This window comes from Corella eumyota, chromosome 4 (assembly GCF_963082875.1).
Source record: "Corella eumyota chromosome 4, kaCorEumy4.1, whole genome shotgun sequence".
NCBI classification, from domain to species: Eukaryota; Metazoa; Chordata; class Ascidiacea; order Phlebobranchia; family Corellidae; genus Corella; species Corella eumyota.
Genome location: NC_137493.1, coordinates 13,632,205 through 13,657,108, shown reverse-complemented (window position 1 = coordinate 13,657,108; position 24,904 = coordinate 13,632,205). Strand labels below are relative to the sequence as shown.

General features: G+C 26.5%; 4 protein-coding genes across 4 annotated transcripts; all 4 read right to left on the bottom strand.

Annotated features, from left to right (window-relative positions):
• Positions 1 to 4,677: 4,677 nt before the first annotated feature.
• Positions 4,678 to 6,776, bottom strand: LOC145751014 (uncharacterized). Its single transcript, XM_082567083.1, has 4 exons — positions 5,794 to 6,776; positions 5,484 to 5,663; positions 5,266 to 5,408; positions 4,678 to 4,915 (listed from the first exon to the last, which is right to left on the bottom strand). Exons 1-4 carry the CDS (start codon positions 5,966 to 5,968, stop codon positions 4,781 to 4,783), a joined length of 633 nt encoding a protein of 210 aa, XP_082423209.1. The 5' UTR covers positions 5,969 to 6,776; the 3' UTR covers positions 4,678 to 4,780.
• Positions 6,777 to 12,322: 5,546 nt separating this feature from the next.
• LOC145751664 (F-box only protein 32-like) lies at positions 12,323 to 17,099 on the bottom strand. The gene is made up of 9 exons (XM_082567862.1): positions 16,931 to 17,099; positions 15,906 to 15,997; positions 15,694 to 15,758; positions 15,294 to 15,480; positions 14,711 to 14,883; positions 14,119 to 14,295; positions 13,637 to 13,791; positions 13,357 to 13,432; positions 12,323 to 12,850 (listed from the first exon to the last, which is right to left on the bottom strand). Exons 1-9 carry the CDS (start codon positions 17,044 to 17,046, stop codon positions 12,749 to 12,751), a joined length of 1,143 nt encoding a protein of 380 aa, XP_082423988.1. The 5' UTR covers positions 17,047 to 17,099; the 3' UTR covers positions 12,323 to 12,748.
• A 1,143-nt stretch (positions 17,100 to 18,242) lies between these two features.
• Positions 18,243 to 23,765, bottom strand: LOC145751663 (DNA primase large subunit-like). Its single transcript, XM_082567861.1, has 13 exons — positions 23,657 to 23,765; positions 23,191 to 23,291; positions 22,596 to 22,705; positions 22,321 to 22,415; positions 21,851 to 21,971; positions 21,368 to 21,520; positions 21,151 to 21,231; positions 20,606 to 20,746; positions 20,314 to 20,496; positions 19,753 to 19,879; positions 19,103 to 19,254; positions 18,966 to 19,035; positions 18,243 to 18,555 (listed from the first exon to the last, which is right to left on the bottom strand). The coding sequence occupies exons 1-13, from the start codon at positions 23,728 to 23,730 to the stop codon at positions 18,389 to 18,391; spliced, it is 1,575 nt and encodes a 524-aa protein (XP_082423987.1). The 5' UTR covers positions 23,731 to 23,765; the 3' UTR covers positions 18,243 to 18,388.
• Positions 23,766 to 23,863: 98 nt separating this feature from the next.
• LOC145751008 (non-structural maintenance of chromosomes element 1 homolog) lies at positions 23,864 to 24,816 on the bottom strand. Its single transcript, XM_082567077.1, has one exon. The coding sequence runs from the start codon at positions 24,792 to 24,794 to the stop codon at positions 24,006 to 24,008; it is 789 nt and encodes a 262-aa protein (XP_082423203.1). The 5' UTR covers positions 24,795 to 24,816; the 3' UTR covers positions 23,864 to 24,005.
• Positions 24,817 to 24,904: the final 88 nt, after the last annotated feature.

Sequence of the window (24,904 nt, the reverse complement as noted above, 5' to 3'; positions counted from 1 at the left end):
AATCAAAAAGAAAAAAGAAATTACAATTTTCTTCAAGACGCTTCGGGGAACTCCCCGATTTCTGTTTTTATTTATCACGCTTGGATGGTTTTAGATGTAAATTGCTTTATCCTCGATTATATAATACTTCATGTTAATTAATATTTTACATTTTTAAATATAAATTGAATCACAATGTATGTAACAAATTTTTGTTCTTAATAAGTTATTATTTTTTTGTCTTAATCAAAAAATTTAAATACAGTTAAATGTTTCAAGTTTTCTTAAAAATTTACAAAAATTATCGTTAGTTAACCAACTTTGATATATTGTTATTACTACATAAATATTTATTTTTTGGAATGTATTTATTTAGATTCCCATACTAAATCAAATACTTTAAAGCTCTTAAACTTGATACACTATCGAACACATCTAACAATCATTTAAATTTCTTAAATTTAAAAATAAATATCTATTTAAATTTTAACTTGTTTTTTTAAATCTTAGATTTTGAAACATATTGTTATTGTCCGTATTTTTATTTTTATTTTTATTATGGTTCGAAATCTTAGATTTCGAAACATATTGTTATTGCCCGTATATTTATTATGGTTCGAAATCTTAGATTTCGAAACATATTGTTATTGTCCGTATATTTATTATGGTTCGAAATCTTAGATTTCGAAACATATTGTTATTGTCCGTATATTTATTATTATTATGGTTCGAAATCTTAGATTTCGAAACATATTGTTAATGTCATTATATTTATTATTATTGTTTTTATTCTTATTTGACGAATTTTGAAAGACGATAACTTTTGTTCTTTAAAAGTAAAAGTTCTAAATTTTTAGTATGTTTGTTATTATCCCAACGAATCGCAAACCTCCTATTTACGACATTTAAATGTCACTAATTACTAATTAATATATTTTATTATTAAAATTAAAAGATTAAATTTTCTGAAATTATAATATGTTGTTGGTATTATTATTTTGTATGTTGCTATCTAAAATGAAGATTTAACTCTAGCTAAATATCGTTTAATCATTATTTTAGTTTTTTTATAAAATAACGAATTTTTCGCTGTCTATTTAAGTACGAATTTTTCGCTGTCTATTTAACGTCCTTTTCGCTGTCTATTTAAGTAAAAAATATTGGTTGAAAATTTAAGTAAAATGTTACAGTATAAGTCAAAAATGTGTAAATTTTGTTTTTTTAATTGTTTTGTTATTATTATATTTTAATACTCGTTTAATTACTAAAAAATTAAGATCGGTATTTTGCTTTTAAATTTAGTTTACTTTTCTATTACAATATCAATGAATGCGTGTTCGTTTGTTAAAATTAGGTTTAAATATAAAAAAGTTCATATTTAAATTTATAATTTAATTAATAAAAGTACTAAATAAATTATATTTATAAAAAAGGATCAAACGATTTCGAACCATATTTTATTTATCAAATAAATCTAGTTTTTATTTTTATTCTTACTAATCCGAATTTTGAAATCGAATAACTTTTGTTCTTTAAAACTAAAAGTTCTAAATTTTTAGTATGTTTGTTATTATCCCAACGAATCGCAAACCTCCTATTTACAACTTTTAATTATCACTAATTACTAATTAATATATTTTATTATTAAAATTAAAAGATTAAATTTTCTGAAACTTTAATATGTTGCTGGTATTATTATTTTGTATGTTGCTATTTAAAATGAAGATTTAACTCTAGCTAAATATCGTTTAATCATTATTTTAGTTTTTTTATAAAATAACGAATCAGTGTGAGTTTAACGCTTGAATAATTTAATAGCGTTCTGGTCGCCGTCAAAAATCGTTCTTTTCGCTGTCCATTAAAGTAAAAAATATTAGTTGAAAATTTAAGTAAAATGTTAAAATATAAGTAAAAAATGTGTAAAATTTTTGTTTTAATTGTTTTGTTATTATTATATTTTAATACTTGTTTGATTACTAAAAAATTAAGATCGGCATTTTGCTTTTAAATTTAGTTTACTTTTATATCACAATATCAATGAGTGCGTGTTCGCTTGTTAAAATTAGGTTTAAATATAAAAAAGTTCATATTTAAATTTACAATTTAATTAATAAACCTATTAAATCAATTATATTTATAAAAAAGAATCAAACAATTTCGAACCATATTTTATTTATCAAATAAATCTAGTTTTTATTTTTATTCTTACTAATCCGAATTTTGAAATCGAATAACTTTTGATTTTGTGTATATAAATTTTTAAAATTTTAGTATGTTGTTTATTATCATATTGTGTTTCAATCCTCCTATTTTGATAATTTAAATATTATTAATTAGTAATTAATAGGTGTTTGTTTATTAAAATTTAGAGATCGTTATTAAGTTTTTAAATTTTGGTCAGTTATATATTATAATATTAATAACTCGAAAATTGATTAAAAATTTAATTTTTGTTTGTTTATTATATTTAAATTCTTGTTTGTTTATTGAAAATAAAAGTTTGATTTTAGGCATTTAAAATTTAATATAATGTATTTTATAATATTTGTAATTAAAAGACATGTTTAAAAAATAATTTTTGGTTGTTTATTTTATTTAAATGCTTGTTTATTTATTAGAAATCAAAAATTAATTTTTGGATTTTAAAATTTAGTATAATGTATATCCTGATATTAACAACATAAAACTGGGTTGAAAAATTAATTTTATTTGTATAATATATTTAAATGCTTGTTTGTTTATTAAAAATCAAAGATATGTAATATTCTTAGTTAAGGTGTATGCATATTTTTTTTATTTTTAAAAATTTAAGCTAAACATAATCAAATAATTTCGAACCATATTTTATTTATCAAATAAATCTAGTTTTTATTTTTATTCTTACTAATCCGAATTTTGAAATCGAATAACTTTTGATTTTGTGTATATAAATTTTTAAAATTTTTGTATGTTGTTTATTATCATATTGTGTTTCAATCCTCCTATTTTGATAATTTAAATATTATTTTTATTTTTATTCTTATTAATCCGAATTTTGAAATCGAATAACTTTTGATTTTGTGTATATAAATTTTTAAAATTTTAGTATGTTGTTTATTATTATATTGTGTTTCAATCCTCCTATTTTGATAATTTAAATATTATTAATTAGTAATTAATAGGTGTTTGTTTATTAAAATTTAGAGATCGTTATTAAGTTTTTAAATTTTGGTCAGTTATATATCATAATATTAATAACTCGAAAATAGATTAAAATTTTAATTTTTGTTTGTTTATTATATTTAAATTCTTGTTTGTTTATTAAAAATTAAAGTTTGATATTAAGCATTTAAAATTTAATATAATGTATTTTATGATATTAGGAATTAAAATACATGTTTAAAAAATAATTTTTGTTTGTTTGTTTTATTTAAATGCTTGTTTATTTATTAAAAATCAAAAATCAATTTTGGGAATTTAAAATTTAGTAAAATGTATATCTTGATATTAACAACATAAAACTGGGTTAAAAAATTAATTTTATTTGTATAATATATATAAATGCTTGTTTGTTTATTAAAAATCAAAGATATATAATATTCTTAGTTAAGGTGTAATTATTTTTTTTTTTTAATAAAATAACGAATCAGTGTGAGTTTAACGCTTGAATAATTTAATAGCGTTCTGGTCGCCGTCAAAAATCGTCCTTTTCGCTGTCCATTAAAGTAAAATATATTGGTTGAAAATTTAAGTAAAATGTTAAAGTATAAGTAAAAAATGTGTAAATTTTTTTTTTAATTATTTTGTTATTATTATATTTTAATACTCGTTTTCTCACCAAAAATTAAGATCGGTATTTTGCTTTTAAATTTAGTTTAGTTTATTATATTACAATATCAATGAATGCGTGTTCGTTTGTTAAAGTTAGGTTTAAATTAAAAAAAGTTAATATTTAAATTTATAATTTATCTAATTAACCTACTAAATAAATTATATTTATAAAAAAAAATCAAACGATTTCAAATCATATTTTATTTATCAAATAAATCTAGTTAGATATTAATATTTTTTCGTAATATCTTAGAAATATGTTGTTTGTATTAGTTTAGTCCTAATAATGATATCAAAATTCAATGTAAAATTTTCGACTTTTTTAGGATTATTTGGTATCATATTATTGGATACCAATAGATCAATGGAGTTAATATACACGTTATATAATATAAATCTAACTTTTGTTTTATTGCACATTTTGGTAAAATGTTTTAAGTAGTATGTTAGTTAGGTCAAGGTGCACCTAATAAACTATTTAATTCCCAGTTCTAAAATCAGCATAATATTAATAAATTCGTTATAACTTTATTAATTATTAACATTTTCACAGGCGCTTTCTAAGTTTCAAAAAAAAAAATATTAATTTTTTTAACTAATTTTTAATTTATACGTATTGCTTTTGAATGCAATTTTTTCAAGGGTGACTTTGGACAAAATTTTTTTTAAATGCAGTTGTGCGGCTATATTTGCAAAATTAAATTCACAATTCAAATTTAACTTAATGAATTACCAATTTAGCATGAAGACAACTCAATCCACCTGGTTTATTATATTAGTACTTATGAACAGAAAGGTGGTTTTATTAAAATAGTCTGAATCTGAATTGCCTTTGGATTAAGTTGTTTGGGGTAAAGCCCAAGACTTTAAAAAATACGCTACTTTAGTTCAGTTTACTAATTTATTGCAAGATTTAAAACAAAAAAACAAAAAAATCATAAACAATAATATTTAGATCAATAAATTATGAAGAAATTGAAGGATAAGTGCGTTATGAATATTGTCGCTTAGCGATATTTTGGTTGTGTATAGAAGTGGCTATCACATGAGCATCAGGAACAACCCATCGTACTTGAGATTCACTTTGAAAGTAGGCAATCATGTATCGGTAAGTTCTTCCCATTCCCTGTAAATTAAACAGTAAATAAGGTAAGGATCCAAGTAGGTGAACATTGAAGTTGTTTATCAAAAAAATGATATACAATTTTAAATATTTAATGAAAAATTTTTAAGCAGTCAATATATTTTAAACATAAATTAATTAATGTCCAAACTGCTATTTGACCGAAAAGCATATGCCCAAAAACAAAATAAACCGCAAAATTTTTTTTCCGGCAAATCTTCATTCGGTCATATAGTTTTTGGTAATATAGTAAGATACAGAAAACATACTGTACTATGTCGTATATATGAAAACCAACGCTATAAAAATAAAGAGAGGGTATACATGGAATAGGTTTAAAAAAAATATGTAACCTTTCGAAAAGTTTTTCCAGATTTAGTTCGCCATTCGTTTTTGACAATTCTTAAAAAAGTTTGTTTTTTGTGGTCCTGATCACAATCTTCATCTAACAAAGATATATCCTCAAATTCGACGTCATTTACTTCAAAATCTTTATCTGTAATAACATTATAGGTAAAAGCATAATACATCTATTGAAGTTTCGCTAAAATGCAAAAAAAAAAGTTTTTACCTCCCCGCGTAATGTGTTGCTTGTCACATGAGTCAATGTGTTCGCTGCTGTTGACCAAAATAGAAATATCGTCATCCAATTTCTTAGCTTTTTTGTGATGTTTCCAAGGAAAAGATTTTTGCAGAAAATGTTTCAATTTTTTCGTTTTAAAAGATTTTTCCTTTTCAGCGAAGTTATGATCTAACAAAAGATAGCAGTTTTGCAGTATTTTTTAAACCATAGTTTTAGTAAGGGAACAAAGGCCCTTTTGTGTACTATTTACAGTCAGTATTCCACATAACGTATTAAACTATTTAACTTAAAAGCTTACCATGTTTTTTCAGACCCAGTTTTGTCATGGTACGACAAAAAATGCCGTGTTTTTTGTGCACTAAAAAGTCATGGTCTGTTGCATCAAAAATTTCGCTGCGAACGTTATCAATATCCTTAGTTTTCAAATTTAAATCGCAGTCGTCTTCTAGAACTTGATACTTTTCATATTCCATCTTTGTATTTTAATACTTATTTCCAATTTAAAACTAAAAAAACGACGAATAGAAATATCACTATATAAAGTTTGTTACGATGTTTATATAAAAGCTTTAACCACGACCGTTAAGTCTAACTAGTGTTGTTAAAGTTCAACGACTTTATTTTAGGAAATACCAGTGTTTATTCTTGTTGAAACAAATTTTGTAACTCATTAACTTATCGTAGTTAAATGTCCTTTTTAAGGTTTACTATATGTATACATCTATATATATAAATGTATACATATATTTTAAAAAATGTAGATATTTATCTCATTTTTTATATCTATATATTTAGCCTAACGAAGAAATATTTATATCTATATATAAATATATATCTGCTGCATAATTCTTAAAAAAGTCATATTATAACTTTTTAATTTAAATACTGTTTTACTTTATATTCACAGATCACTAAATAGTTCACCAACCTAAAGTACTTCATAATGAAACTATAAACTAGCCTATTTCTGAATATATACATTGTATTCTAACGGGTTTACCAAAGTCTGTTTACATAAATTTCAATTTGGCAAAAGGGTTTGCTTTACCGTAAAGATGCTAATTAACAATAATTTAAATCTATCATATGTGTGCTAAATCTTTGTTGTATGCAAACTAATTTGAAATCCATTTAATTAATTTACTTGAAAATTTGCCTTTGTTCTTTAATATTTGCCTTTGTATTAACAGTATCTGTTTGAATACAAAACTGTTCTTTATAAGTAAACGCTGCCTTAGGCAAACAAAAACTGCATGACATAGCTTTAAATAATCACAATAAAAAAACTGTTCACGTTAAAATGAGGTAATCTTATTTACTTTGAACGAATTTAAATCAACAACAAGCCGTTCAAAGTTCTTTGTAGGTAAAGCTACAAAGAAAGCAGTCATGTGCACATCTATACGCAAGTAAAGAAACCCAGTCAACCGTTATATTTAGTCAAAGTAAACATGTAACTTAACTCCCGTATATTGGTATGTGTGGAGTTGTAACTTTAAAGCGAAGTTGCGTAGCCTCAAAAAAAATTTTCGAAAATAAAAAAAAATGTTAAATTCAATTGTTTATTTAGAAAACCATCCACATTTATAAAAGTAAAATAATTGCCTACAAGTTAAAGATGTTTTTTTTTCTGTAAATGTTGTGGGTCCTTTAAGCGTATATTCAAAAGTCTAAACAATTTACTGGGGCTTTAAGACCGCTACTGTTGCTGTAAGATTTGTCATTACCCTCTATATAGGGTTGCATACGAGTCATGCTAAACTATTTGCCTTTAAGGCCGGCGTTTATAGATAGCTTAAACACGTCCCTGCACACCCTTTCCTAATAAAAATACAAAAACTTATCATCTTAAGGTAATATGATAGAAAAGGTTGCCTACGAGTTTAAATCAGTGTCTCACAAAGCAGTTAAAAAATGTGTTCAATTATTTTACTATTGCTTAAAGTTTTTTGATAATTTTTTAAAATGTATAGTGCATGATAAATCTTATCAAAAAAGGTTTATAGCATAACTTACTTTTTTGAATGATTCTTATAATAAAATACGGTTTTAACATTTTTTTATCATGTATTTTTGCATTTTAGCTCTGGTTCGTTGGTAATAAGCCATTGCACCACGTCAAGGTCAACCAGAAAGCAACAGGTTATTTTACCCAATAGGAAGGCAAACAATGAGATTTTAAAGGTACCTTGGAAAAGTAAGACACCTAAAAAATCCCAACAAAATGCCTTTAATTTAGTAATCAGCCAATTTTTTTCCCAAATATAAATTTTAAGGGTGCGCGACTAATTTCTAATGCTCGGTATAGTAGAAAACTGTTTTGCTATTACGGTACTAACCGTATAATTAAATTAAACTTATTTTAAGCTAATAGATAAAAAGTCGAAAAGAATTGCCTAGACTTGTAAAGCATGTGAAACAGTTAAGATACTGTCAAAACCTGTAAAAAATTAACTTGGGTTCAAATATAAGTTAAAACCTGTAAAAGCCTGTAAAAATAAAAATGGTTAGAGAAAAATTGTAAGAGAGATGGCAACGAACCATATTTGTGGATTTTACTTACCATGTATATGATTCCAGATCTTCTTTCAACAGAACGAATGTAAGAAACTATACCGAGCAAACTGATAACTAATTTACTTTCGAACTTTTTAACTCCAGGCAATGTTAATAACTTTGTGGTTTACCCAACTCCAACAAAGTTAAAACATTTTTTTAATTTTTTTTCTAGATTATTTTAAATTTTACCATCGCGATTTTAGATTTTTGTTTAGGCCTAATACAAATACAATAAAGAATTGGGAGAAGAGAAAAAATTGGTTTTAGGTTCTAAGTTTTAAACAAATTATATTCACCTTTAAACATCACATTAACCGAATACCTAATACCTACTTAAAATTACTTAAGATTACATAGCAACTAAAAATTACCTACGATAAAATTACATAAAATTTTAAATTTATATATAGGTCCCGAGTTGTTGTTTTTAACATAATTAAAATTTAAATAATAAATTTTTTTCAATCTTAAACTAGTATTTATTGTATGTCATTTTATAAATATTTACAATATGACGCTACACCAATAATAATCATGACAGAAAATGTGACAGAATTTGGGTTCAAGTTTTATGATTCAAACATTTTTACTCAACTCTTAATTATGTTCCATCTATGTTCCATCCAAGCTCCTCCTACCCTGCGAAGTAAGTTTCCATTTTCACAAGCTAATAATTTACAATTCTGCAGACTAAGCATGGCGCTATATACTACCCACGAGTAAAACGCACCATGCTCACTAAGGAAGAAAATAACTGATAGAAAGTGGAAAACCGGGGTTTATAGATGCCGGTATTTATTTAGCGCGAAACTTTTAATTATAATAAACTCTGCTGCACCCCCAAGCGTGTTGCTTCTTTAGTTAAAGTTTAGTCCCTGGCTATTAAGGTTAAGCCTCCCACATTTAATTGTTCGGTAGCGTTTATACCCTAACATGAGCTGTGCGTTGTCTACATTAAAAAATATTAAGAATATGGCAAGAAATACAACAGTAATAAATAAATGTGAAAAAAATATACAACGTGGGACAACCCGGACGACCATTTGGCGAAACGTGGTTCTGCTGACCTTAAGGGCCAAAACACAGACTAGTACTGGCACATGGGACACCTATGGGGACCTAACCTATAATGGTATTGGGAAAATGGCCGCCGGGAACGCATCAGCTCATTGACTGTTTGATCCCAAACTTCGACCGACCCACGAAGCGAAATGAGTAAATCTAAGTTTGGGACAGTCCGCAAAATAAAAATACACTGGGAGAAGAGAAAGGTATTGCATACAATTCTGTCTCATTTTAGTATTTCCAGACCTCAAAATTAGTGACTAAAATCACAAAATCTAATCTCAAAGTTCCTTGTTTTTAGATCATTTAATAATGATCTATTCATACGTCACGTTCTCCATACGTGACATCATAATTGTTGAATTCAATATCGTCAATTGATAAAAACTGGCAAAATTGAAATAAACCACATCAGCTTTTCGGATTTCTAAACATAAAAAAATTATTAAAAAAAGGATGAAAGTAATCATACATTAAGTTAAAAGATACAATACATAATGCTTTAACGATATATCATTTATTTTTTTTCCAGTTGGGTTACGTCATAGATAAAAAATATTACAAATATATAAAGGCTATAACGTCACAATTTTATTAAATTAAATTATCAAATTATTATTTTAAAATATTTTAAACAATTTACCTTTAGCATAGGACGAACGAATGTTCAGTTCCTTTTCCGGTTCTAATCTTATCAGTTGTGACGTAATTAGTGATGACATCACTTGCTGGTGATGAGATGAACATAAAAATGATGTTGACTTATCACTGAAAACAAAAAAAAACAATCTTAATTATAAAATATTGTCAAAATTTTTTTTTTGAAGCAGCATTTTAGGTAATAAAATTATATTTTAAATGCTACTTGAAATTAAAAAAGCCTAATATTAATGCTTAAATAAAGTTATGTATTTACCTTTTAATAATCAGGAACTGGCGTTTTGAGTGAAGTCATTTAGACTGTAATGACGTCACTTATGATGTTAAGTTTTAAAAGACCATTGGCTAAAATCGATCTGAAAAAATTAGAGAGTTATCAAAATACATTTAAACCAGAATACAGTTGCACTTCACGACAAAAAAAATAAAAGTTTAAGTTGTAAAAGTTACTGAAAAAATAATAATTTTAAACAAATACCTTTAAATTTATTTGGGTGCACTTTTACATTTTCTCGATAAGGCGTTCACATTGCCGACGTGATGGCGTCATAAACTGGGTATTGTTAAATTGATAGCGTTGAATAAAAACTGGTGCGGTTACATGAGGGGTCTTAAGAATGCTCAAATTCCAACGACATAAAAGATAAAAAATAAGATTAGTTAAGAAAAATGCGACAGATTGGTCGGCAGCAAATTTATTGTTTTTAACTGAACTTGGTATTATTAAAAAACTAATATATTAAAAAAAAAATAGTTTAAATATATAATCATGTCAAACTAACTAAGAATAATTATTTTAATCTTTACTTGTGATTTTTAGAGTTAATTTTATTTAATTAATATTTTAATATATGTTGGGTATTCGCAGCAGCGGCGCAGGAAAAGTAGTAGTAATATAGAAAAGAGAAATATAAAAGATTAGATGAAGAGTAAGTATTTGCGTCGCTACAACAGCTCTAAACTTAATATTGCAAACAGCATATTAGTTTCCAAAATTAGTTTAATTTAGTTAGTTGGCAAACGCAGCAGCATATCAATATAATCCAAAAACATGAGCATAAATATTTTAATTAATTTAAACTAGCAATAACGCAGCGCGCAGCAGCAGCTTGCAAATAAAAAATAAATAAAAACCATGCAGCATACAGCATATAGCGCTCAAAATTATTCCATAAACGGTTAAAATTTTAATTCTTAGTTCATTTTGACAAAATATTTATATATATATAACCAATTTAATTTTGTTTTTTAACATATTATTAGTTTATTGATAAAACTAAATTTAAGTTTACTTACCAATAATTAAACCAACTTGCAAATCACCATGACGTCATGGTATACGTCACAAATCACTTTTGTCAAAACATTATCTAAGAAAGATTAAATTATTTTATTAACATTAAAAATTATTAACATTTTGAAAATTATTATATTTTTAAGGTAATTAACAGCACTAGCTAATTCATGCATTTTTTTGATTCACTTCTTTTCTATATTTTACACAATATAAAAAAAATGTTTTTATATTAACAAAAAGATAACGCAGCAAAAATTTTAAACACAATTAATTTTACCAAAAAAAATGGAATAATTTTACCTTATTAGGACTAAGATCGTCCTTTAAGACCTTTAAAGTTAAATTTGACTTTGACTTCCACTTCTAGATGTGATTTTGCTTTCTTGATTTTTGTGTGACGTCATAAAATATAAATTGTCTTTTAATATTTAAACTTCTGCTTTCCAGGTAGTTTGTTCTTCAATATGACGTCATAATCACTATACTCTTTTGACGTTGTTGTATAATTGTTGCAAAAAACATTTAGAATTAACGATTTAACTTGAGTGCAGATTTCAACCACCTTCTATCACGCGGTCTAGACAAGGAAGAACCACGTGTTTCAGTTCAAGAATTCCTTGCGCTTCTTTACAAACCCGGGGCCGAAATTTGCAATTTTGGCGTGAATCAAATCAACGCGCGCGCCTCTCTCCTTTAGCTTAAAGTGATGTTGATCAAATGTTTCTTTAAAAGAGAATTAAAAATTATTTTGTAGGCATCTATTTTTTAATTTAAAATTTCTTTTAAATTTATATCATTATAAACCTTTCTTTTTTTATATCCCACGTTCATGATTATCATAACAACTTATTTATCAAATGATGACGTTTTTGCCTGAAGTGAAAAAGGCAAAATTTGTTTGATTACAAAATCTTAGCGTGTTTATCAAGGCCGACTAGAGCCATGGGCATTGAGTTAGATACAGGCTTAAACTTTAATTCAAAAATGCCAAAAACAATCATATGTTAACACTAAAATTTGTGGGCATTTTTGGTTAATAGATTGGGTGACTGCACATAATAAACTATTTTCTGTTTTAGTTATCATTCATTTTTTGGTCTTCTTTTAAAAAAACGTCATATGTACTTTACGGCACTAGAAAAAGGTTAAATACATATAATTCAATAAGCATATCTGATGAAATAGACCAAATATGCTTGTGTTAAGATGGCTAAAAGTACAAGAAATGCTTTTTTATTTACAAAATTTTATTACGAAATAGGCGCTGTTATCAGCCTTGAAAATTTGTACAAAAATACAACTGTAAAGCACATTAGAATTATCACAAGCAAAACAATATTCAAAAAAATAATATTCCTATTTACACAGTGATTTAAATACAAAAACAAAATAGAACCAATGACAAAGGTAAAACAGGGCAATAAGAACAATAATGGCAAAATGAGAATGAATTTATAGAAAATGATATCTAAAAGGGCAACTGCCAATTTGGCAAAAAAAACAAACAGAACAATTTTTTGTATTTAAATTAATCGAAAATCAAAAATACATTTTAAATATGGTAATAGTCTTGTATGTAAAATAGTTCTTAGAAATTCTTAAACACAGCAGCTATTTTTTATGTTGATGTTGCTTCCATTACCAAAAAATGACAATTTAGCAAAAAACAATTTTAGAATTGAAATAAGGAAATAAGTTTGTGCGGAGATATTTTTTCCACATTAATTTCGTGTTTACTGTTTCCATTTTCAACTATACAAGGATGACCAGTGTCCTAAAATAATAATATATTTAAATAAATCTTGAGCTTAAGAAATCTAACTTTTCTTTTTTTATTTTCAATTTTTTTTTGTTAATGTGGAAAAGTTTTTTTATGTTAATGTGGAAAGGTCCTCAATGTGGAAAGATCAACTTTACAATTTAAACATAGATTAACATTTGTTACTCCGACCCAGTCTTGAGTTACCTTTTGCAGTTTGGGATACAATTTATTATAATTGTCCAATAATAAATTTATCCATTGTTTTTTGCTTATTAGCAGTTTTAATAATTTATAGCACCTTACTCAGAATGCTACAATGTAAAGATGGTGGGAATCGAACCCAAGATCTCATGTGGTAAAGCTAAGTAATATCTAACCAATAAACCACGCTGCAGGCAAAATGTGAAACACTTTTAAATTTGGACCTTTCATTTCTCCAATATTTTGTTATAACCACTTTTGCATTACAATATTTTATTAAAATGTAGCACATAAAATGTTAAATAAATGTAACTTACCTGCCAGAATACAACACTGCAGTTATGGCAGTATAACAAAGTTTCTGTATATGTACTTTCTTGTTTTGTGTAGGTTCTATAAACAAAAAATTATTTAAATTATATTTTTAACCAAAATAAAAAAAATTTGTTTATAATACATAATACTAACAAAGTTTAAAAAATGTATTTTACCTTACTGGCATAACTTATTTAAAAATTAAACCAAAAAAGTCTAGTGTTAAAAATGGTATTGATGTTTAGTTCTTTATTTGACATAGAAAATAATTTTTTTTTATACTTGTTTAAAAATGCATGAATTTTTTTCCATTCGTGCACGCTGTTAAAGTCAACATAATTATTGTTGTTTAGATCGATCGATTTTGACCAAACTCTTCCCTCCCTTTTTCTTTGTGCTTTTCGTACCAAGCCTTTCTTTGCATGAACTATTTCTTCCTGAAAAATCACAAAGTTTGCTTATAAAACTGGCAGCAAGGTGTAGTGGTTAAGACACTTGGCTTCACTACATGATGTCTTGGGTTCGCATTTATACTGTAGCACCTTTGAGTAAGATGCCATAAGCGGTATGAATTATCAATTATAACTATAATTTCCCAAAATGCCAAAGGCAACTTGAGACTGAGTTGGGTAACTGATATTACTCTATGTTTATTTAACTTGTAAAGTTAACTTTTTCACATCAAGGATAACTAAATCTAAAAAAGTTGACATTAAAACATGAATTTTTTTATATATTTAAAAAATAAATTGAAATAAACTTACATGTGTGAAATTTTTTTCGCAAAGATGCTGCCATATCAATTTTTCGTTGCAAATTGAGTTTAAATGTTTGTTAACTTTTGAAAGGTTGACAATATCTTGATAGTCATCTAAGTTTAGGATAATTTGGCGTGATATTTCGTAAGGAAGATGTGTTAAGGATGCATGTCGATCAAACCTCTGCGAAAAATAACAAAAATATGAATTTTTGATAAAAAAATAACAAAAATATGAATTTTTGATAAGGTTTCTGAGAAAAGTTACATTTTTCAATAAAGTTCATAAAAAACTGCGTTTGTCATTAAAAAAAAATATAATAAAAAAAATTTAATAATTAGTTAAATTGTTAAGATACACAAATAATAAATGGTAGTTTGAACTGTTTTTTTTTACAAATTATATATGCCCGTAGATAGTTTGATGTAGATTAAATGGCAATTAGTAAATTGTAGTACATTACCTTTATATAAAAGTATAAAACACCTATATATAAAATTAATTAATTAAATTTTGGCCTAGCCTTGAGTTGCTTAAACCTGCCAATTAGTTATTTTACTTGACAAGAACAATTTTGGTTTATTTTAATGCAAAATACCTGCGGGATACTAATTTGATTTATTTTGTTTTTCCAACTTCTGACACTTTCAAGACTTTTGAAAAATGAAGCTTTTGAAGAGAACATCGATCTTTTGGACTGTTGTTGCAGAAAGGTCATTAATTTGTTTAAAATCTGCTTCATTTGACGAATACCATAATGTGTTTTCGAAACTAAAAAAAAAGTTCAGATATTTAAAATATGGTTAACTGCCTAAAAAAAATTATTTAATAATTAATGCAATTTTGATACACAAATTTTTCTACATAAAAATCCCATTTTATTATTTATAATATTATTTAAATATTTTATGTATATACTGATAAAATATTGTTGTTTCAATACTGCTAAAAATCTCATTTATCAAATATTCGAAAAGTTAAATCAAGTTAAATCTAAAAACACTGTTATCTTAAACTAGAAAGTAATTTAATCTCAAAACACAATAATTTCAATTTCTAAAAAGGCATTCCCTAACAAAAAATATGATCTCATCTATCAAAAAATCTAATATTTAAAACAGTTTAAAAGTTTCTGTTTGTTTTTGAACATTTTTAAAACCCCACTAATTATTACAAATTACCTTGAAAAACCAGAGCATCAATTAACAGGAATAAATGGGCCTGAGCCATTCCACTTAGGTTATGAAGCTTATATTGGACCAAAAGTTCAGTGACCTTTAGAATGTAAGGAAACCGGTATTCCATTTTAGCCGCTCCTGCCAAATCCAACCTTCTGATAAGTTCACCAAGAGTGGTATATCCATGGCTCTGTATTTATAATATTAAGGTTAGTTAGATAAACATAGATATGTATTGATCTTTATTTAGTGCAACTAATTAGATAAAATATACTGATTACTATTTTAATCTAAAATTTTTGGTAAATAATACATAGCTAAAACAATTTAATACAATTAATTTCATTTTTTTTTTTAGAAATTGTAACAAAATGTATTTTAAAAAGTAGAAAAACTAAGTTACCTCTTTACTGCTTTTTATATCAACCTGTAACCAAGTCATATCTTCAAGAACACTACACTTTGAAACTACAACAAATAAATTATATTTTTTAATAAAAATCTTCTTAGACAAAATCAAAAGCGTAGCCAAAAAAAAAAAAACTTAACAATCTTTCAAACTGGGTATATATATAAATATATACAACTAAAATTTAGAAATGTTGTATAGAATACCTGGCGCTGATGTAAGATTATTGTACAGACTTCTGTTTTTCTTTTGCTGCATTTGTCGCAAAAAAGCTTCAATTATTTTCTTAACATGACTCCTACAAAAACACAAAAAATAAGGTTAAATTTTTTTTTGAAAAAATGCAAAAACTTAATTTACACTGCTTACATTACACATTTTGCCCTTAAACACAGGCCTTTATTAATTAAAACCTAATATGTTTAAATTATAATGGTTTTCCAATTTAAATTATAATGGTTTCAATTTATACCTTAACAAAAAATGCAATAAGCCCATATAAGTATCAGCAAACAATACTGTCAGTGCCTTTTGTTTGTTAAGGACAAACTTTTGTAAGCACAGATATTCATATTAGGAGATACCGGTATAAGTAAATATGGTTATCACATACGCTAATGGTAGTAAAAGTAAATCAATGCAAGCAAAAATTTCAAAAAAAACAATAAGGTCAAAATTGAAAAAAATTGAAAAAAAAAAGATATTAGTACATAGGAAAAAAAATAAAATATAAAAAATGACTGCTTTTATTTATTTAGTTATTAAATACATATAATAAAAATGAGTATAATTTAAACAAAAATGTTGGGTCTATTAAGTTAACAAATTTAATTAAACTTTTTTTAAACCTTTATTTTTAGAATTGAAAATAATCTATAAATAAATGATGCAATAATAATTAAAAAATTGCATTAAAATTAATCTATTGACGTTCGTAGTGCGTGTTTTGATGATGTCATGAGGTTACTAACTAGCACGTGACTACTAGGAACAAATATGAACTGAGCAATCAAAATGAAATATGATACACACACCCCTATATGCAACATGAGTGACTATTAACACATTGATAAAAATAGTAAATTAAAAAAATCTAAAATTTTAATTAAAATTTTTACTCTGTCCCAAAAAATTGATAATATTTCATAACAACCATAATAGACAATATATTGAATAAATTTTTAAAAATAAAAAAATGATTTAATTTTTTTTTTCTGAAATTTACATTTACCTTGGCATAGTTTCTATTGAGACACCGACACCTTGGTCTTTGACCTCCCATTTTGAAGATCCTACACGAGTCCATTTGTGACCTGGAGATCTATAATCTTGGCCAATGTAAGGCATTTTTAAGTTTTAGTTCAAACGATTATAAATTTTTTTCTTAAAGTATGTTTATCTAAAAAAAATATAAGACTGCTTAAATTTTAAATATGGCGTTATATTCTTAACAACGTTTAATAAAAAATAAACTAATTTCGTTTTTAAATTACTTTCTTTTTTATGGCAAAATTTAAACAATTTTTAAAATGCTTTCACGACTAACTTCACAAATTAATACCACCGTTACCTAAGCAACTCCTTTAGGTAGCGTAATAAACGTATTTATGACAAAACAGTCCCTAATATACTGTTATCTATGATTAAAATAAGTTTTAACTAACTTGTTCAACGCAAATGCCAATGCTTAGAATCTAGTCATGTTTTAAATGCCCTCTACGCTCTTTGTTATTGTTTTGATCCAATGTCACGTGTTTAAGCGATCAGCTGATCGTTACGTCATGCCTTTTTCTTATGCTCACAGAGCGTAACAAAACAATGCGTCGTTCATTCGATGTTAAAAGTTTTTCGAACAAAGAAATATTCAAATTTTAAAGCTTGCCTTTCATAATATGACCAAACAGTTTATAATTCTAATAAAGTTGAATTTGAACTCGCAACTGGGTAATTAATTTTAGGATTTGGTGACCATTTTATACTGTAAAATCATGTTTAAATATCTAAAGACTGGGTCGAAGTAACTGATGTTACTCTATGTTTAAGTCGCGCACTCGACTTTCCCACATCGAAGATAAAAATATATACAAAAAAAATTATTTTAACACTTTTTAAATCATGAACTTTGTCATTTTTCCTACCGAATCAATGTATTGTTAACTGTATATATTTTTTTTGTTACCTAATAAATGGCACACAAAAAAGTTAAACAAAATGAACTATAATAAAAGGATTTTTCTAAAAAAAGGTAACTTAATTTTGACCTTAAAATTACCTAACATTGCGCAAGCACCGTGTGCAAAAAGTTTTTTGTCAGCTGTTTACAAAGGTAGAAAGAAAAAAAACAGAACAACAACATATTCCCACTGGAATATATTGCAATAACATAACAGCTAGTATATATGTTTTAATACAAGTTTATATATATTAATCAACACCACTGAACTGTTATACAAATGTAATGTAATTTATTGTAAATGTTTAATTTTTTTTAATAAGCAAACCCTTTACATTATTTTACACATAACTTCATTGTAAAGCACTATTTATCTACCAAAATTTAACTTATAAAGGGGTAATTAAACCAAATGGCTGGTTTTGGGGAGGGGTAGCATTTCAAATAGGGACCATTTATAGGGGGCAATTTATAAAACCCATATTTTTTTTATTTTTTTAAACAATTATCATAATTTTAAGTTTCTGTGTAATCCATCATCATTTGTTCCAGTTCAGAGTCCTCCCAATCATTCTTGGGTTTTTTGGTCGGGGTTGCTTTGTTTAGGGGTTCAGACCATTTTGGGGTAAACACCTCTGCCTTCTTGGCCCCACGGTTGTTGGGTAAAGAAGAGGGTTTTTCACCTAGTAATTATTTTTAACATTAGTTTTTTTTAAATAATGAAGTTTACATAGTAAAATGTCAATCGAGTCGTGTAGTGGTTAGAACATTTGGTTTTACTACACAAGGGACTGGTTTCGATTCCCACTAATTCTATACTGTAGTGCTTTAAAGTAAGGGAAATAGCACATATGTTGTTAAAAGACAACTATCAATAATATCCTAAACTGCTAAAATCAACTCAGGATTTACGTAATTTTGTTAAGGCTGTGTAGTCGACCTTTAAAAATAAAAAAAAAAATACAAGATTTTTACAACCCATAATACTTTTTTTAACAGTTAATTAAAATAGGTAAAATTATTAAAAAGTCATGAAAATTAGTATGAAACCATGACACACCAGAAAAACAAAATTTATTATATCACAACTTACCATTCAGTATTTTTTGACTTTCATCAAAATATAAATTGGGATGAGTTACTTGAAATGTAGAACTTTCAACCTGTCAACAAATATATTTCTAATTTTTAGTTAAAAACATGAAATAAATTATTTTGTGATTGTTTTACTTTATGTGTTGCTTCAAAATACTTCTGGCAAGCAATTTGAAAATGTTGTCCTTTAACCAGGGCAATAATTTCTTCAACGACATCACCACTACATTTATAACTTTTTAACTTTTGTTTTAGTAGTTCAGGAGAGCTATGCTTAAAGGGACATCCTAGAAATAGAATTAAACACATTTAGTAATTATTAAGTGCCAGTTTTACTGCCTTAACATGGAGTAACATATGTTACCATGATCTAGTCTTAAGTTGACTTTAGTAGTTAAGGTTAAAACTAAAATTACTCAATATTATTCTAGAGATTTTTTTTTGTCCAAAAAAGTTGATATTGTTTATGACGCCTTCTAAGGGACATTACAGTAGTATTGAACATATGAGAGTATTGAACACTGGATCTTATGTAGTTGAGCAAAGCATTTCAACCAATCATTTATGCCATAAGTGGTCAAATGTTAACATACCCATTATTGTTAAATGGTTTTATGCAGTAGGAATACATGTTTTTAAAAAAATTGAAAGACATTAGACTTAAATGGTAACAAATTCTTATCAAATAAAGTATAGTTTTATAAAAAAAAAAGCTAATATTTTTTGAAATAAATTCTATTTAATAATCAGTATATCTCCTTTTTTTATTTCAAAAACTATTATACCATGATGGTCTTGTACAGTAGGTGAATTTTTCATGATAATTGTTTTACAGCTATATGGGGAATAACTTGTTCTTTTTCCTTCCTTTCCATACCCATGCCTTATATTGTAAGCATGCTCCTTTTCAAACTATATAAAAATAGGTTGTATAAATTCCAATTTTTTTTAAGTCAAATTAAAGCGAGTCAAAATTAAAACTAATCAGCAGATTTATTATAAGTCAATTATAATTAACTAGTCTATAACCTATCCATATATATAAATAGTATTTCAAACTGCTAAAGATTCAGCCGGGTTAGAGTAACAAATGGGACTGTTTAAGCTCTAAAAAAGCTTGTAATATTTAAGATAAAAAATCTAAAAAAAATTATCAAATGACTGGTAGCACAAAAAAGTAAAACAAAATATAAAAATAAAATCTTTGATAAACTGTCTTAATTTATTTAAGAATAAAAGTTTTTGCATCATTGCAGCAATGAAACTAAAGCATAGATCTTGTGTATTCAAAAAAATATAAATTTTCTCCATTTATTTCAACATGCTAATATCCTAACTTTTGTTACCTTTTCTTCACCAATTCCTTTACCGAACTCTCTTCTCCAAAATTTCAAAGCATCTTGTAGAGTTACCCCAATTCCTTTTAAAAACAAACTATATTGCATTCTTCCCCAATGTTTTAAATGATGAGTTTCTTTAAGGCCATTATGCAATTGCCGCATGCATAAAGGGTAAGATGTTCTGGATAACTAATATTAACAAAATGATAAAAAAAAATAATTACGTTTGTGTAATATTTTTAAATATAAACAAAATAATTTAAATAAAAATTTTTTTTAAATGGTATTCCATTTTTACCTCATCCAAATCATTGATTGACACATTTCCTTCGTTTTTCTTTGGATCATAAGAAGTGGAGAGAGCATTCTGGTTAAAAGATCTTAGGATGGGGAGCAATCGATCATCCTCTTCCAGGTCTGGGAGTGATCTCGAAGTTAACTAAAAAATTATATATATAAATATTTTTAAAATTTAATTCTTTGGTTAAAATAAAGAAATAGACAATCAAATTGATTAATTTCAAAGAAAGTTTTATTCTTTTTACATTAACTACCTCACAAATTTTTTATTGTAAAAACAATAACTTAACAGCTCATAGAGTAACATAAGTTAATTGGATCCAATATTAAGTTGTAGCAGTTTAAGATATCATTGATTAAAATTGTAATTTATCTTCCAAAAAAAAGCTTGACAAAAGTTTATATAGTTTTATAGCACCTTAATAAATTTTGCTAAGGCATGAAAGTAGCAGGGATTAAACAAAAAACCTTATGAAGTGAAGCTAAGTTTTCTAACTGCTACTCTTTGCAGCTGTATACATTTTTTTAATAAATTAAACTTACTGTAAGAGCCTTGGACAAATGTTCACGAAATTGGGTGCTAATTATTGACAAAAATTCTCGTTGAGGCACAAAAGCATCTCCCTTATCAAAAAAAACAAAAACATTAAGCAACTGAACTTTGAAAATAAATTAAAAAATCACTAATACAGGAAAAATTGATGGCAATATTTAAAAACTAATTCTTTTTTCTTTTTTATTACTACTTTATTAAGCTTACCTTATACAGAAAAACTTTTTTTCCACTAACAAGGTTGAGAACTTCTTGAAAGGGAACACGATAAAACAAACTTTTTTCCACCATAGATTCTGTCATATCGGCTGAAATTTTGCTTAGCGCTGGTGAAAATCTTTCTTTGTCTTCTTCTGAAATCTTTAAAAAAAATGTAAGTTCAATTTTGAACTCAAAAAGTCAATTGGTTAATATGAAATTTTGTTTAAAAAATATTTATAGCTTTTTTAAGCTAAATTTTAAAATTCCAATGCAAATTTGCCTAATTACCATACTAAAAGGATAAGAATTAAGGGGTTATAAGTGGTTATATTAAGAAGTAATACAAAAGCAGTAAAAATTTATAAACAAGATTTTGTAATTGGAAAATAAATAATTACAGTTACATTATTTTAACTTTTAAATATTTTAACAGTTAGCACAAAAATATACTATTTTAAAAATAAACGAAAAATGTAAGAAGAAACTTACTGGGGTGTAAGTGAGGTCATTGAGTTGTAAAAAAGATTGAACACTTGCTGTCCCTTCTTGTAAAAACCTAAACTTAAATAAATCCAATTCTTTGTCTAGGAACCAACGCCGCAGTTCTTCACTAAAAATTAAAAAATATATTTTAATAACACTTTTTTAATAATTTAGAATTTTTTTATTCCGTATATATCTCTAACTTTATCGTAAAAAAGGTAATTTTATAACCCTGACCCAGTCTTAAGATGCCTTTGGCAGTTTGGGATATTATAGATTATGATTACCTGATAATTAAACTGCTGATTAAATATTGGCTCAGAAGAACTTCTTATTGTTTATAGTGGCTTACTTAAGAGTGCTACAGCTTGATATCAGTGAGGATCAAACCTATGACCTCATGTAGTAAAGCCAAGTATTTTAACCACTACTACCAAAGTTATTCAGTTGAAATTTTCTTAAAAAATTTTACTTACGATCGACAATAAGCAAGTCTAAGAATGAAATGTGAGATATGATCTTTTCTTCTCCATTCTAACTCAGCATCACTTATTTCCCTTTCTGTGTGTGTCTATAGTTGCAAAAAATATCATAAATCAAATCGGGCTATACACACTATAATTTAAAAATACATATGCCACTCAACAAAAAATTTCCTCATATATTATATAGGGTGAAATTGTTTTTTTTAGTTGATTGAATGTATTTTGTTAGATTTGTGAATTTAAGTTTATAATATTTTAAAACTTACAGGTAGCAGAAATCCTTGGTAATTTTTTCTTAGAAATTGAGTTAATTTTTCATTGTATGCAACACTATGTTTAACTGCTGATACAGATAAGGTGTCCAAAAAGTGTAGAACTAAATTTAAAACAATTTAAAATAACAAGATTTTCAGAAAACACAGACAAATATCACAAACCATTCAAAATTTATAAATTTTTAAGCCAAGACCAGAAAGTGGCCAGCAGCATGGTGTAGTGGTAAGAACATTTGTTACACCACACATGAGGTCAAGGGTTTAATCCCCACTGATCTCATGCTGTAGCACCCTTGAGTAAGGCACTATAAACGGTATGAACTCAAGCTAAGTCAGCACTTCAGCAGTATAATTATTGGGCAATTATAATCTATAATATCCCAAACTGCCAAAGGCAACTCGAGACTGGGTCGGAGTAACTTATGTCACTCTATGTTTAAGTCGCGCATTCGACTTTTCCACATTGAGGATAAAGATATATACAAATAAAGGATAAATAAATAAAAAAAGGAAGTTATATATATTAATACATAATTATCATAAATGTTCAAATATATATACATTGTTTTTAAACTTGTAAAATTACCTTTGACCCTTTCAAAGGCAAAAGTTTCAAATTCTTGAAGAGTAATGTCCATCGTTGGGGGATCTTTATACATCATTAGACCATGGGGGTAGGCATCATGACTACAAATTTAACAACAATATTTAATATTTAGGTATTTACAAATCAAGTATGTGCCAATAATAATATTAGACATAAGTAAACAGAGTACTCTAAGTTGGTTGATAGCCGATCACTGTATGTTGTTGTAAGCCATTTTACAGAATGAACAAAAATTAAAATAAAAAGACACTTTATTTAAAATAAAGTATATATATATATATATAATTTTTTTTTTTAAATTAAAAGGGGGTTTAAGGTAAAAAGAAAAATAAAAAATTAATAAAACTAAAATTACATGTTTTTATATGGGCTATATATAATTTTTAGTAAAATAGCTTTCATTAATATGTCAAAAATTCAGTTTATTCTTTTAACTTATTCCTACCTAATTTGGGAATTGAGAACTAATCTACGTTGCCTTCTTCTCTTTGCATCATAAGGAGTTCCTCCAAATTGCATTTTTACAGTTATTTGAATATTTTTACCTACAAATGCTGGCTGTAGAAATAGAAAAATAAACAACATTTGTACAAAAAATTTAGTGGAGTTTTGTTGCCATCAGCATTTTGTAAATTATTAAATTAAATGGGTCAAAAATAAACTTGCTAATAAACAACAATTTAATGAGCAATTTTATTGCTTAATAATTTAAACAAATTTTATAAATAAATACTTAAATATAAATAAAAAAAACTGTGTAACTTTCTTTATAAAAAAAAGAAAAAAACAAGGTGCTACTGTTTTCGTTTTCTACCCCGCAAAACTTGCGAATGGGAATTTCCCGCATTACTAGTAGACTGCACGCCTTCCATACTTTCTTCATTATTAACAGTCCATGGTTTACCGCACTTAAAACACTTTGGGTTGCTTTGTTTCATGTTGTTTAAGGCACAATGATGATGTACCCTAGCTCCACAGTTATCCTCTAAACAGGGCCTACCCTGGAATACAATGTTGCTACACATCGGACATGTACACACAAAACCCTCATATTTGTTACACAGATATTGTTCCAGTTCTAGTATTGTTCTTGGAGACAGGGATATCCTTCCGGAGTTGTTGTACATCCAGTGTTCGTCCACTAATCTTTGCAACATATCTTTGGCCTCCGTTTTAGAGATTTTTGGAGTAAGGCAGTCTGCTATGTTGAGAACATCAATAGAGGAAACTGTTCCCACATAATCAGGATCATCGAGTTGGACGATGAGCTCAAGGATTTTAACAAAAAAATCAATTTCGCTTTTATTAAAGCTGCCACCAAGTTTGTTTAACTCACTTTCTGCAAGGCTGACTAACACGTACACAGTCTCACCGTTATCTTCACGCTTACCCGTGCGTATCTTAAAATTAAACGGATGGAGCTCGTCGTTCACAGTTCCGATGAAGTCGATAAAATCTCCTTGAAATGTCTCCTCGCTGATTTCATAACATTTTTGGATGATACGAAAGCATTCCTCCTCCGATACTATCCCCCGATGTAACATAACTTGAAGAAAGTATATGTTTGACTTTGTGTAACTCATTTTTATTAATAAATTAAATAATTATTTGATGTACTATTACATAAAACGTAAAAAATGTATTTTTTATTGTTTTCTAGAAATCTGGCATATTTTCCCGCCAAACGTGAACA

Coding starts and splice junctions, on each gene's coding strand:
- LOC145751014 (XM_082567083.1), bottom strand. CDS start 5,968: ATGGAATATGAAAAGTATCAAGTTCTAGAAGACGACTGCGATTTAAAT. Junction 5,664..5,793: donor ACTGGGTCTGAAAAAACATG/GTAAGCTTTTAA, acceptor ATCTTTTGTTAG/ATCATAACTTCGCTGAAAAG. Junction 5,409..5,483: donor GCAACACATTACGCGGGGAG/GTAAAAACTTTT, acceptor ATGTTATTACAG/ATAAAGATTTTGAAGTAAAT.
- LOC145751664 (XM_082567862.1), bottom strand. CDS start 17,046: ATGCCTTACATTGGCCAAGATTATAGATCTCCAGGTCACAAATGGACT. Junction 13,792..14,118: donor GCGAAAAAAATTTCACACAT/GTAAGTTTATTT, acceptor GTGATTTTTCAG/GAAGAAATAGTTCATGCAAA. Junction 12,851..13,356: donor GCAGTGTTGTATTCTGGCAG/GTAAGTTACATT, acceptor TTATTATTTTAG/GACACTGGTCATCCTTGTAT.
- LOC145751663 (XM_082567861.1), bottom strand. CDS start 23,730: ATGCAATTTGGAGGAACTCCTTATGATGCAAAGAGAAGAAGGCAACGT. Junction 21,521..21,850: donor ATGACCTCACTTACACCCCA/GTAAGTTTCTTC, acceptor TTTTTTTTAAAG/ATTTCAGAAGAAGACAAAGA. Junction 20,747..21,150: donor ATTTGTCCAAGGCTCTTACA/GTAAGTTTAATT, acceptor ATAATTTTTTAG/TTAACTTCGAGATCACTCCC.
- LOC145751008 (XM_082567077.1), bottom strand. CDS start 24,794: ATGAGTTACACAAAGTCAAACATATACTTTCTTCAAGTTATGTTACAT.